We start from the raw sequence: 12315 nt of genomic DNA, 5'->3' as shown, positions 1-12315 counted from the left end.
GCAGCTGATCCTTCTCCTTTGGGCGGTTAGGATAGTTTAGTAAATGATTTGTTGAACCGATTGAGAGTAAGGCCTTGGGCATGGTCAGCGCTTAGGTGCGGAGGCGCGCTCTCGCTTACCAGTGAGCCCCTGCAGCCGCACTGAGAGCGGCTTTAGCAGGGGCTCGCGCACGCTTCCGCAAGCGTGAGAAAGCGTGGGTCTTAGCAAATTTTTAGTTCTAAGCGCTCACGGGAGCGCAGGGCCGGTCACGTGAGCGGTTCGCCCAAAGAGGGCGAACCAGCTCCATGACATCACTGGCCCACTCCCGACACGCCCCCAGACGGCACGTGAACCAAGGCCAGGGAAAGCACCCGCTTTCCTCAGCGCGCCTCCGCACGGCTGCTGCAACCCTGGACGCAGCCTAAAACAGATTTCTGTGAGCGCTCCTGTTACATGGGCATGTGGCGCATTGTGACACAGAAGCATCCTGCTCAGAGAGTCTGATTCTCTACGCTGAAGCATTGGAATCTGCACTGTTTATTTTTCCACTAAACCTTTTTTTATTTTATTTTTTTGGAGCTGGCTGAGCTCTAAGGCTGCGGCCATAGACACTGCAGCCGCGCAGACGCGCACGGAGGCTGAGGCCTTAGTACGCGCGCCGTCCGGGGGCGTGTCTATGGCCGGGCCAGTGACGTCATGGAGCTGTTTCGCCCTCATTGGGCAAAACCGCTCACGTGACCGCGCGAGAAATCCGTTTTGAATGATTTCTCGCGCATCGCGCGCCCCCTCCCGCCCACACGCCGTATAGACGTGATCACTGCCTTTAGGCAGTCTGATAGCTCAGCGTGCGGACGCGTCCACGCGGTCCGTTTCTATGGATGCAGCCTTACACTGAACTTTAGCTTTCTATATCCAGAAGAAAATGTTCCCTCAAAATGGTTAGCCACATGTACATCCACCATGTTACGGCTCCACTCCGTGTGTGTGTGTGTGTGTGTGTGTGTGTGTGTGTGTGTGTGTGTGTGTGTGTGTGTGTGTGTGTGTGTGTGTGTGTGTGCGTGCGCGCGCGCGTTTGTGTTTGTGTATAAACGTGGAAGTCTCCAGTGATGATGAGGTTGTTTGTTCGCGTAATTTATTTATTTTTGAATCTTAAAGTAAATCAGAGCACCTTAAAAAAAATATATATATATTTTTGTTTTTTGTTTTAACATACGCAGCCTTTGATTACCTTTGTTGAAAACTAATTACCCAGGCTGCCGATTTTAATTAGTTGTCCTGTAATCGATCAGCAACATTCTGCTTCCCAGGGTTCACTAAATAACCGCCTTTCAGTTTCAAATCAATCAATCCTTCAGTCAGTGTAACTCAGCAGCTACAATGTATCCTTATATTACTAAGGTGTAACATTATCTATTACAGCTGAAACTGCTGCGAATATTGGCGACAAATGATCACAAACAGGAAAGTGTTACACAAATCTTGCACTGCTGGGGAGGTGGGCTAAAGCCTGCTATAGAAATCACAGGGTGTGCAGTATATTACAACTCATTTAAAATGGCGTTAAGTTGAATTGTAAAATAAAATTAAAAAAAAGGTAGTAAGTATTATCGAATACTACAGCACTGATTTATTTAGAAACGCATGCAGATTATTGCTTGGATTTGTCCTTTGGATTGGTTATGTCTGCATTGCTTGGTGGTGGAAGGGTTAATTGATACCTGCAGTGGGAGGAGGGTCAGTGTCCTGTGAGAGTAACTAAGGGTTGTCATTAGCTTGCATGGTAAAGCAGATTATCTGCAAACTGTGACTAATGCCTCCTTAATGAGCTCTAATATTACACTAAGTTTTTTCCCAGTCCGGGTTGAGGGCTTTGACATTGACGTGTGTGTGCGCCTGTGTGTGTGCGCCTGTGTGTGCGCCTGTGTGTGTGCGCCTGTGTGTGTGTGTGTGCGCCTGTGTGTGTGTGTGTGTGTGTGTGCGCCTGTGTGTGTGTGTGTGTGTGTGCGCCTGTGTGTGTGTGTGTGCGCCTGTGTGTGTGTGTGTGTGCGCCTGTGTGTGTGTGTGTGCGCCTGTGTGTGTGTGTGCGCGCCTGTGTGTGTGTGTGCGCCTGTGTGTGTGTGCGCCTGTGTGTGTGCGCGCCTGTGTGTGTGTGTGTGCGCCTGTGTGTGTGTGCGCCTGTGTGTGTGCGCGCCTGTGTGTGTGTGTGTGCGCCTGTGTGTGTGTGTGCGCCTGTGTGTGGTGTAGATGCATTTACTTCTACATGAGGTACGCATATTCGTTATCAATTTTCAATGAAACAACATGAAATATCTCTGTAATGTAATTGAACGAGAAGTAACAATGACCCTGGCCCTCATACAGGGGCTTGAGGAGTGGAGTTGAGCCCCCCTGCCTTGGAGAATTATATATTACAATGTTTGATATTGTAATCAAAAAAGTTTTATGCAAGATCGGAAAGTACTAACAAGTTTTTACTTGCGTTGGACAGTTGTTGATCAGTGTGGCTTTATATTTTATTTCTCACATGGTTTTGGTTCTGTGAATGACATTTGGGCTTGTTTTGTGTTCTGTGCTATATACTTTTTAATTTGTTTTCCTTTGAAATAAATGGACCTTGCCTTAGATTGTACAAGCCATATTAAAGTTGTGATTTTAATTGTGCGTTACAGCGACGAGCCTATGTGTGTGTTTTGCCAGGCCACAAGAATTTTAAATAATAAAGTTAATTGTCCTTTAAAACTTTTTTCTTCTTCTTCCTTTACCAGGAAATGACCTAGAGGCCTTACAAATACATTTGTGCATTCTTGCTTCAGACTACAATAGAGGGCAAGTTCAATCTGCAAGCAGTACTTGTTTCCGTTGTAACATTATTAACTACCTCAACACACAGAAGGGAAGAGGAGGAGGCTTGCGTTTGGAAATATGTGATTTGAGCAGCTCTCGTTCAGAAAGTCTTGCACGGGCGCGAAGAGACAAACCCTGTCAGTATTACCAGCACTGGGAGTTTTGCAGACTGGATCTGCCAGACTAGAGAAGATATGTGCTGAGAAATATCGCATATTGTTTCTCCGAGGTTTTGCATTGCTTTTACACCTGCTGTTGATCAGTATTTTGGTTCTATTTTTTCCGTGGGGTGTTTATCCCGAAGCTCTCCATATAGATTTTGCGGTGAAAGGATTCTCTTATCCGCTCGGGTTGCATAAGTTTTTTTTTCATCAGGCGTCAGTGGGAAAATAGTAAGCAGAGGGTAGTCCTCCTCTTCTAGCCGGCAGTCGTATTTAAGAGTTGACAAAATCTATAACTAAGGCACATGTAACATTTCCCTCCCCCTGCCCCCCTCCGTGATACTTCAGCTGGCTTCATAATTACAAGTTGTGAATGCAGCAGGCTGCACTGAATACGGAAAAACCCTAAGTCAGCAAATCCGCTGCCTTTCTCTCTCTGCTCGTACAGATTACCCGGAGCCTGCCTTTTGGAAATGCCTTTTACAAAACCCATGTATGCAGTTCTCCTGTATTATTTCACATAGCCGGGCAACTGAAGGCGTATTTTTACGGCACGGCTGCTTAGTTTTGGGTGCCTGTGGATAGTAGGACACATATGTATTGCTGTAGCGCGCAAGAAAGTAAAATGGACTACAAGAGGCGCTTTTTGCTTGGCGGGTCCAAGCAGAAGGTGCAGCAACACCAGCAGTATCAGATGCCGGAGCTCAGCAGGACTCTGAGCGCTCCCTTGGCGTCGAGTACCGCGGCATCCTCTCTAGTCTCCTCGGCTGCTACGGGCAGCTGCCCCCACTCCGCGGCCCACACCACCCCCATCGCAGACATCCAGCAGGGTATCTCCAAGTACCTCGATGCTCTCAACGTCTTCTGCCGGGCCAGCACTTTCCTCACGGACCTTTTCAGCAGCGTTTTCCGGAACTCGCACTACTCTAAGGCAGCTATGCAACTGAAAGATGTGCAGGAACACGTCATGGAGGCCGCCAGCCGGCTTACAGCCGCAATAAAACCAGAGATAGCAAAAATGCTGATGGAGCTGAGTGCCGGGGCCGCCAACTTTAAAGACCAGAATGAATTCAGCCTGCAGGACATTGAGGTCAGTGACGGTCTCTGCTGCTTTCTATCCTTTTCTTAACCGCGGGCCGCTGTGTAATAATACGTCTTGTTAATCTGCATTTCCAGCCCCCTAAGGCTTCTTCTCTATAGGGAAAAGGATACCTTTTAAAGTATGAGGTATCTCTCAAAAATGATCTTGCCTTATTTCCAGGAGTCGCCAACTCCAGTTCTCAAGGGCCACCAACAGGTCAGGCTTTCTCAGGATATTCCTGCTTCAGCACAGGTGGTCTCCATTAGGAGCACAGTCATGACTGAGCCACCTGTGCTGAAGCAGGGATACCCTGAAAACCTGACCTGTTGGTGGCCCTTCAGAACTGGGGTTCCCCCCCCCCCCCCCCTGCCCTATTTTATTGCATAGAATCATTGGGTTACAAGTCCGGTAGTCTCAGACGGAAATTACACCTTTTTTTTTTGTTTATCCCAAAGCATTGAAAAAAATGACATGTTGATAACCTGAAGTGCTGACGTGTAAGAAAATAAGTGTGTTTGCTGAACCCGGTGGTAGTGAAGGGGTCCAAGTAACCAATACACAGACCATAGTGGCATAGTTTTCAGAGTTCCCTTCCAGAATAGTGGTTCTTCTATTAATGTTTGGCGTGATGGGGTTGGGTGCAAAGGTGTTCAACAGCTGTCCTTATTGGACGATTCGGATAGAACAAGGTCTCTTTTACATTGAGCAGGAGAGACTTGTACTCGCGGGTCTTTATATAACTGCATCACTGGTGATTTTAGGGTGTGTCCTGAAATTAGTGCAGAGTAAATGAGTACCTCAGTATTACGTGATACCTTTTTTTTACATTTGGACTAAGAATAGATAGAAGACAAGCTTTCGAGAGTTCTCTCTTCCTCATGTCAGCGATACTGATCTATAAAGATTACATACATGAGTTTAACAAAGATGTAAAAAAAAAAAAGAGAATCAGCTGGCTCTCTAAGGCCTTGCCCCCGCTGTGGCGGACGCTGCACGGACGAGAGCCGTCCCCTCAATGGCGCCGGGCCCGCTGCGAGGGGGGGCCGCAGCGCTGGGGCGAGAGTTGCTCCTGCTCTCAATAGAATTGAGAGCAGGACTGGCGACGAGCGATTAGGCACGCCCCCCGGTGGTTGAGCCAATGAGGGCGAACCTGCCGGGTGACGTCATGGCCGCGCCCCCGTCACTCCCCCGCCACGCCTCCCCGGTCTCTGCCTGCAGTGAGCTGCAGACCGGGGAATCGGCTGCACGCGCCGCCAATCTCGCGGGCGCGCGTTGCAGCGGAGTTACCGGGGCCTTAGCCTAAGGCAGAAGATGCAGAGACGGAATAAACAGACAGGGAAATAAATGAATGAAAGGGACAGTGTCCTGAAAAGGAAATGTTGCTGCATCCTTTCAGAACCAATATCCTTTCAGAACCAATATCCTTTCAGAACCAATATCCTTTCATTCTAGTTTTGGAAGTCTGATTGGGGAGACCCGTAGCTGCTTTTTATCTGTATTTTCACAGATGACTTTTCTCCGAAGTTTCAGAGACCCCGACCAGTTGATTATGTAGTTACGACCCTCTTCGCTTGGGTATCACTTGTAAAATATGTAACACCTTTTACGTTGCTCCACAAACGGCAAGAATCTGACACCATTGGTTATAATTAGCCTTCAAAGAGCAAGTCCGAGATAATGATCCAATGTTCCCATGGTGAAAGATTTCAGAGGCGAGTTCCCATTGGACAACCTCGGCTAAGTCGATGACTAAGTGGTTCTGATCGTAATGGTCTAAATATCTTACAGGTCTTTGTGGGTCTAATAACGCATTGCACGCACTGTAAAGTACTGGACCGCCAGCTCCTTCTTCTGAGAGAACCCCAAGCTCTTCTAAACTCTTCCCAGTCTGCTTGATGTCCCTCTCTGCTTTATCTGTATCCAGATTTCCATTGTCTGGTCCCCACAGATGTACACAAACTCAAGTACTCATTGTTGTCATTTGCTGACTTTAAACAAAATCCGTTTCCGATTGCAGATCCTGTTAAACGTTTCCTAGAGTTAACATTGAATAATTTAACTCTTAAAGCTGCAGTCCCCCACCCTCCCCAGGAGCGGGAGTTTATTTTAACTCCTGTAATGTTATTATTTGTCCCCTATGGATGTCATTCTTTTTGTGTGTGTTTTTTCTTGGGCTGGGTCCCCAGTGGTTACAGCGCCGTGCGCTATGGGGCAGGCCCCAGTTGCGTGTGTGTGGGCGCGCAAAGTGCTGTGGTGCGTACGCTAGCAAGGAAGAGAAGAATTTTGTCTTCCCATGGCGCGGTCACGTGGTCGACGTGCAGTCATGGCCGTGCCCCACAGCATGGCCACGCTCCCCTAGAGACCACCGATCGCTGCTGCAGTCTCTGCGTGCAGCTCGGAGGACTGGGCCCGTAGCCTAAGTCTCGGGCTTCTAAAGTTACGGTGTAACCAGACATTAAAAAGTTATGGTGCGTAAAAAGTGACAAAAACCCTCAGACTTTTTATTATTTACCCACAATAACTTTTTAAATGTCTGGTTATATCCACGTATCGGCTCCACGCTGCATTGCCAGCAAACACCCTCGCACTGAGACCCAAAAGGTCAAGAGCTGTCTGTGAGCAGGGTTACTGGCTCTGCACTTCTGTAACCCACGGTGTGCTTTAAAGCTGTGTAATACGGCAGGCGTATACTTATAGGGGACCCATGTTAAAATGGCTAAGAAGTAAAGCGTGAAACAGTGCACTCATTTGCATGTCATTACCCAGAATCCCTGGCTGCAGTGGAAGCACTGTATGCTAAGCGAGGAAAGACCAGGTTGCAGACGTGTCTGAGACATGCAAATGCACCACAAGGTTACAGTAGTAACCTTTAGACTGCGCTCTGGGGGAGACTTCCATTTTAAACTCCCATGCACTTACTATTTCAAACGCTTGCATCTCAAATATCACATTTTAATAAATGAAAAAGGCAGGGGAAATCTATTAACGTAAGAAAAAATAAGATGGCATTCCATGGAGGCTGCTACTTTAAATCGGCTGTATTGGTAGAATTCACCGTTACCCCCTTTAAACTGGCAGTATTAAAAGACTTCTTTGTGCATGCTCTGTATATTATGAGTAACAAGGTCTGACTGAAGACTGCAGACATGAAACCGGCTTCTTTAATAGGGTGCTTGCTCTGCACCCCTACAATCTTTGTTTAGATGTTTAAGCTAATTTGCTGGCCGTTATTTATATTTAGTTTACAATAAATGGGTAGATAATGTTGTCCATTCCATTATTATAGCAAAATATGAAAAAGTATGTTTTAAAGCAGGAAAACGTGAAATCTTATGCAGGCTAAATAAATCGGTTCTGTAATATTGGAAAATACCTACTGCATTCTCATTCATTATTATTCAGCTCTTAATGCTACTTTGTGTTTTAATATCCTCGTAATAAGTAAATACACGCCCCCACTTAAGGCGGGATCGCAATACTTTACAGTCCGTTTGAGAACAACTACAATTAATAGTTATTTTGTTGCTTAAGACGGGTGCGCAAACTTCCTCGGCTGCGCCCCCCCCCCCCCGCCTGCTCAGCCCCCGGGTCGCATCGCGCTTCCCCCCCCCTTACCTTGAATGCAGCGGGGTCATTTGACGTCGTGACCCCGCGGGGTCATTTGACGCCCGTCTCCATGGAGACGCGTGGACCAAAGCCTGGTAAGTGAGTTTAGAGGCCTCGCGCTGAATAGCGCGGGGCCTCTGTAACCGCTGCGCACCAGTTTGCGCACCCCCAGTTTGCGCACCCCCAGTTTGCGCACCCCTGGCTTAAGAGACAGAGAGGAAAAGCCAGTTATAGTACATGGTTGCATTAAATGAGCAACGGTTATGCACATTCAGTATAAAGATATTTAATGGACAGTCAGATATTATAGGCATAAGGAATATTTACGGACAGGATTAACATTGTGTTAGCAGAGGTAGGATAGGCCCGCAGTGTGTTAGCAGAGGTAGGGTAGGCCTGCAGTGTGTTAGCAGAGGTAGGATAGGCCCGCAGTGTGTTAGCAGAGGTAGGGTAGGCCCGCAGTGTGTTAGCAGAGGTAGGATAGGCCTGCGGTGCGTTAGCAGAGGTAGGATAGGCCCGCAGTGTGTTAGCAGAGGTAGGATAGGCCTGCAGTGTGTTAGCAGAGGTAGGATAGGCCTGCAGTGTGTTAGCAGAGGTAGGGTAGGCCCGCAGTGCGTTAGCAGAGGTAGGATAGGCCTGCAGTGTGTTAGCAGAGGTAGGGTAGGCCCGCAGTGCGTTAGCAGAGGTAGGGTAGGCCCGCAGTGTGTTAGCAGAGGTAGGGTAGGCCCGCAGTGTGTTAGCAGAGGTAGGGTAGGCCCGCAGTGTGTTAGCAGAGGTAGGAGAGGCCCGCAGTGTGTTAGCAGAGGTAGGATAGGCCTGCAGTGTGTTAGCAGAGGTAGGAGAGGCCTGCAGTGTGTTAGCAGAGGTAGGGTAGGCCCGCAGTGTGTTAGCAGAGGTAGGATAGGCCCGCAGTGTGTTAGCAGAGGTAGGATAGGCCCGCAGTGTGTTAGCAGAGGTAGGATAGGCCCGCAGTGTGTTAGCAGAGGTAGGGTAGGCCCGCAGTGTGTTAGCAGAGGTAGGATAGGCCCGCAGTGTGTTAGCAGAGGTAGGAGAGGCCCGCAGTGTGTTAGCAGAGGTAGGATAGGCCTGCAGTGTGTTAGCAGAGGTAGGAGAGGCCTGCAGTGTTAGAAGATGCCCTGCTTCAAGGAGCTTACAATCTATCGGCAGGGTAAGTAGACATTGGTTGCAGGGGATGAGGGCTGGTGAGTTTCAGAAGCAATAAAGCAGCTGTAACATTACCAAACAGCAAATGGTGAAACCCTTTGGCTGCTGACAAACGGAACATATACACTGAGCATCCTCTGATTTCTATCGCAGGTTTATCCCACCTCCCCAGCAGTGCAAGATCTTTGTAACACTTTCCGGTTTGTGATCATTTGTTGGCAATGTTTCCAGCAATTTGAGCTGTAAATTGTAACATTAGATAATGTTGTCGTGGTCGTATTAGGCCGAGCTCACACTGCCTGCTATGGCTGTGCGCTTCCATGCGCGCCTCCGCCGCGCGCTTCCATGCCCGCCTCCGCCGCGCGCTTCCATGCCCGCCTCCACCGCGCGCTTCCATGCCCGCCTCCGCCGCGCGCTTCCATGCGCGCCTCCGCCGCGCGCTTCCATGCCCGCCTCCGCCGCGCGCTTCCATGCGCGCCTCCGCCGCGCGCTTCCATGCGCGCCTCTGCCGCGCGCTCCTGCAGCCCAGCGATCTCTGCTCAAGCTGCAGGAGTTGGGTCGCGGCGGCAGACGTGAACAAAATTCACGTTCAGACGGGGGGGCAGGTGTGCGCAGCGGGGACCGGGGTGTGTGTCCGTGTCCCCGAAACTAGTTTAATTTATTTTAGTTTACCGTCCCCCGTCCCCACAATTTCAGCAGCCAATCAATGTAATACGCCTGGACATTGATTGGCTGCTGAAACTGACGCCGCGCTGCTGCAGCCGGGAATCACACTTTCAAAAGACTCCCGCTACTGCAGCAGCATGGACGCCGTGCTTTCCAGCCAAAGGTAGTTTCAAGAGTGAACATTGCCATTGGCCGCCAGGGGTCGGTGACGAACGCGCGCACGTCGCGAAGTGCGCTGTGTAAACGGGGCCTAAGTTACATTGTAGCTGCTAAGTTACACTGGCTGAAGCAGCCATTATTTTATTAACACCATAAGGATTTTTACAGATGTATAACCGGAGCACCAAACGCTTGCCAGCGTAGGTAAGAATGTAGCATTATATATTGCCACACGCTTTATATACACACATACGAAATAAAAAAAAGGGGGGTGAGGGTAGTGTTGTTGCTTTAAACAATGTTAGAGTGGTCTTTTTATAGCAATATTCCGTAAACTAATACTGTGTTTTGGGCACATCAATTCTCCATTCATATCTTTATTGCCAGCACAAGTTATGACGTTCAGTTATCAGACAGACCGCGCTTCATCAGTGTTGACGCAGACATGAAGTGACTTAATTCCTGGACTAAAATAGAACTCCATTTCCTCCGTTCCCATAGCCAGCTGTGTGCTAAAGGAAGCCGCTCTCTTTACAGTCTTTGTTTGCTGTTGTCAATAGTGTGGCCTTGTTTTTAAGGAAAATAGACTTTCAGAATTCAATTTAGTGCTTTGGGTTTCTCCCCACGTCAAACCATTTCTGCAACTATTCCACACCGGGGAAAAGAAAGCTTTGCATGTTTACAGCCGGCTCTTGCAGTTATCTGTTAAAGCACATTTATAGTGTTGCTGTGGTTTCGTCATTATTAATCCCTGTGCTGCCGGAGGCGTCGGCCGCGTACTGCGGTGTGATGCTGGCAACACTAGGGAATTTCAAGTTAAAGGGACCAGCATGTTAAAGAAATTCAACAGTCTTATGTCACCAGCTTTTTCTCCATCTGTGTCCGTATGTAACTGGCGTCACATGGTCAATAACATGATTTAGTGTGTGTGTGTGTGTGTGTGTGTGTGTGTGTGTGTGTGTGTGTGTGTGTGTGTGTGTCTGTTCTAAAGTCCAGCACACTTGTCTAGAAGTAAAAAGGTGAAACCCACTTGCCCCCACCACACACACACCCACTATTCAGTGCATTGCAGGACAGTCCAACACACACATGGTTAACCTAGGCTTGTGCTATTTAATCCTCCTAGCATGAGATTTGATCACCCAAACAACTCCATCCTAAAATATTTTGCACACCGAGGACTCTTGGTTCTGGCTGAGACTCTTGGTTCTGGCTGAGACTCTTGGTTCTGGCTGAGACTCTTGGTTCTGGCTGAGACTCTTGGTTCTGGCTGAGACTCTTGGTTCTGGCTGAGACTCTTGGTTCTGGCTGAGACTCTTGGTTCTGGCTGAGACTCTTGGTTCTGGCTGAGACGAGCATTGTGAAATGAACGTGTGAACCTGTGACGTAAGGGGGTTTTCAGCATTATATGGCACTTAATTCTTTATTTAAAACAACTACTGTTTGTTAAAGGCTTACTACACAAGGAGCACCCCCAGCCCAGCTGTGATAGGGGGGGTGCGTTGTGCGTTCGTAGCCGTCTTTTCATCCGTTGCTCACCACCAATAGTTTATGGAATTCCCCTAGTTCTAGCAGGAAGAAGCTGATCCCTTAATTAGCGATGAAGATAATCGCACATATTTCCTCATTTCCTCTACCCCAGACTTGTGCGTCTTTAATATTTTGAAGCAAGCTTTCTCAAAAGCTAAGCGCATAAACCGTGCATTGAAACGAGTTGTTAATCTTGGATCTTATCCTGTGACATGAACACTGAAGCTGTTTGCAATAATTGCATAATTTTTCATGAAGGTTTAAGCAGTATCCAGAATTTGTTATGCAAGGAAACATAAACTTCTAAGCTTTTGCATGTTGATGCGTTTCATAACTGTTGATGGGGAAAGCTCGTGTCGTTCTGCAAAAATCTCACCTGTGAGCACCTTCACACGCCTCATTACCTTGCTGCATGGACATCTCGCCGCCGGGTGCGGCATTTAAAAATGGCGTCTCGGTGTCCTGCGATGTCTTGGAAGAAGGACCGAAATGGAGCATTTAAAAATGGCGTCTGCCGTTTGGCGCCGACAAGTCAGCACAGGAAATTTCACAATGGTGACGTCGGGGCGGCAAGCTGAGGCATTGAAAATATGGCGTCTTTGGCTGAGGTTAATTTGGTGTCCTGCGTTGAACACCAAATTGGCCGTGCGGCCCCGACACCGAGACTCCTTTTTTAAATGCCTCAGCCGCCTGGCATCTCGCTTTCCTGCCAATGACGTCACTGGCTGAGATTGCGAGATGACCCTGCGGCGAGGTGCGTGGTGCTGACTGGGACATGGAGATACGTCCGTGGCCAAAAGTTCTGGACGCGAGCTTAGGTCACTACTGCCCGAGATCGGTCAGTTTTGTTAGCATTAGTCTGAGTAGGCAATTAGATTTAATTAGGGGTTCGCTGGACATGTTTTCTAGCAGGGGGAGCACAATGTAAAAAGGTCAGGAACTGCGGCGATAACGGATGATTGTAGTCGGCGACACTTGGTGCATTTATTTCCACGTTCTCCAATAGACTCTAAATCGTCCCAAACGGACTTCAACTTTAACAACTGTTCCATAGATCAGGGGGGGGCTAAACTCCAGGCTTACAGACCCCCCCCCCCCCACCCCTCCAACTGGTCAGGTTTTCAG

At 48.4% G+C, this 12315-nt stretch overlaps 1 protein-coding gene across 1 annotated transcript in view; it reads left to right on the top strand.

Moving 5' to 3' along the window:
• The window catches only part of GARRE1 (granule associated Rac and RHOG effector 1), a 55302-nt gene that overhangs the window by 26511 nt on the left and 16476 nt on the right, over positions 1 to 12315 (top strand). The window contains exon 2 of the mRNA XM_075576378.1: positions 2745 to 4074. Within this exon, the coding sequence (XP_075432493.1) occupies positions 3580 to 4074 (495 nt within the window). The 5' untranslated portion in view covers positions 2745 to 3579. The remainder of the gene's footprint in view (positions 1 to 2744; positions 4075 to 12315) is intronic.

The sequence above is a fragment of the Ascaphus truei genome, chromosome 19, assembly GCF_040206685.1.
Source record: "Ascaphus truei isolate aAscTru1 chromosome 19, aAscTru1.hap1, whole genome shotgun sequence".
In the NCBI taxonomy this organism is placed as follows: Eukaryota; Metazoa; Chordata; class Amphibia; order Anura; family Ascaphidae; genus Ascaphus; species Ascaphus truei.
Note: the sequence above shows the minus strand (reverse complement) of the source record. Positions and strands in the feature narration are given on the sequence as shown.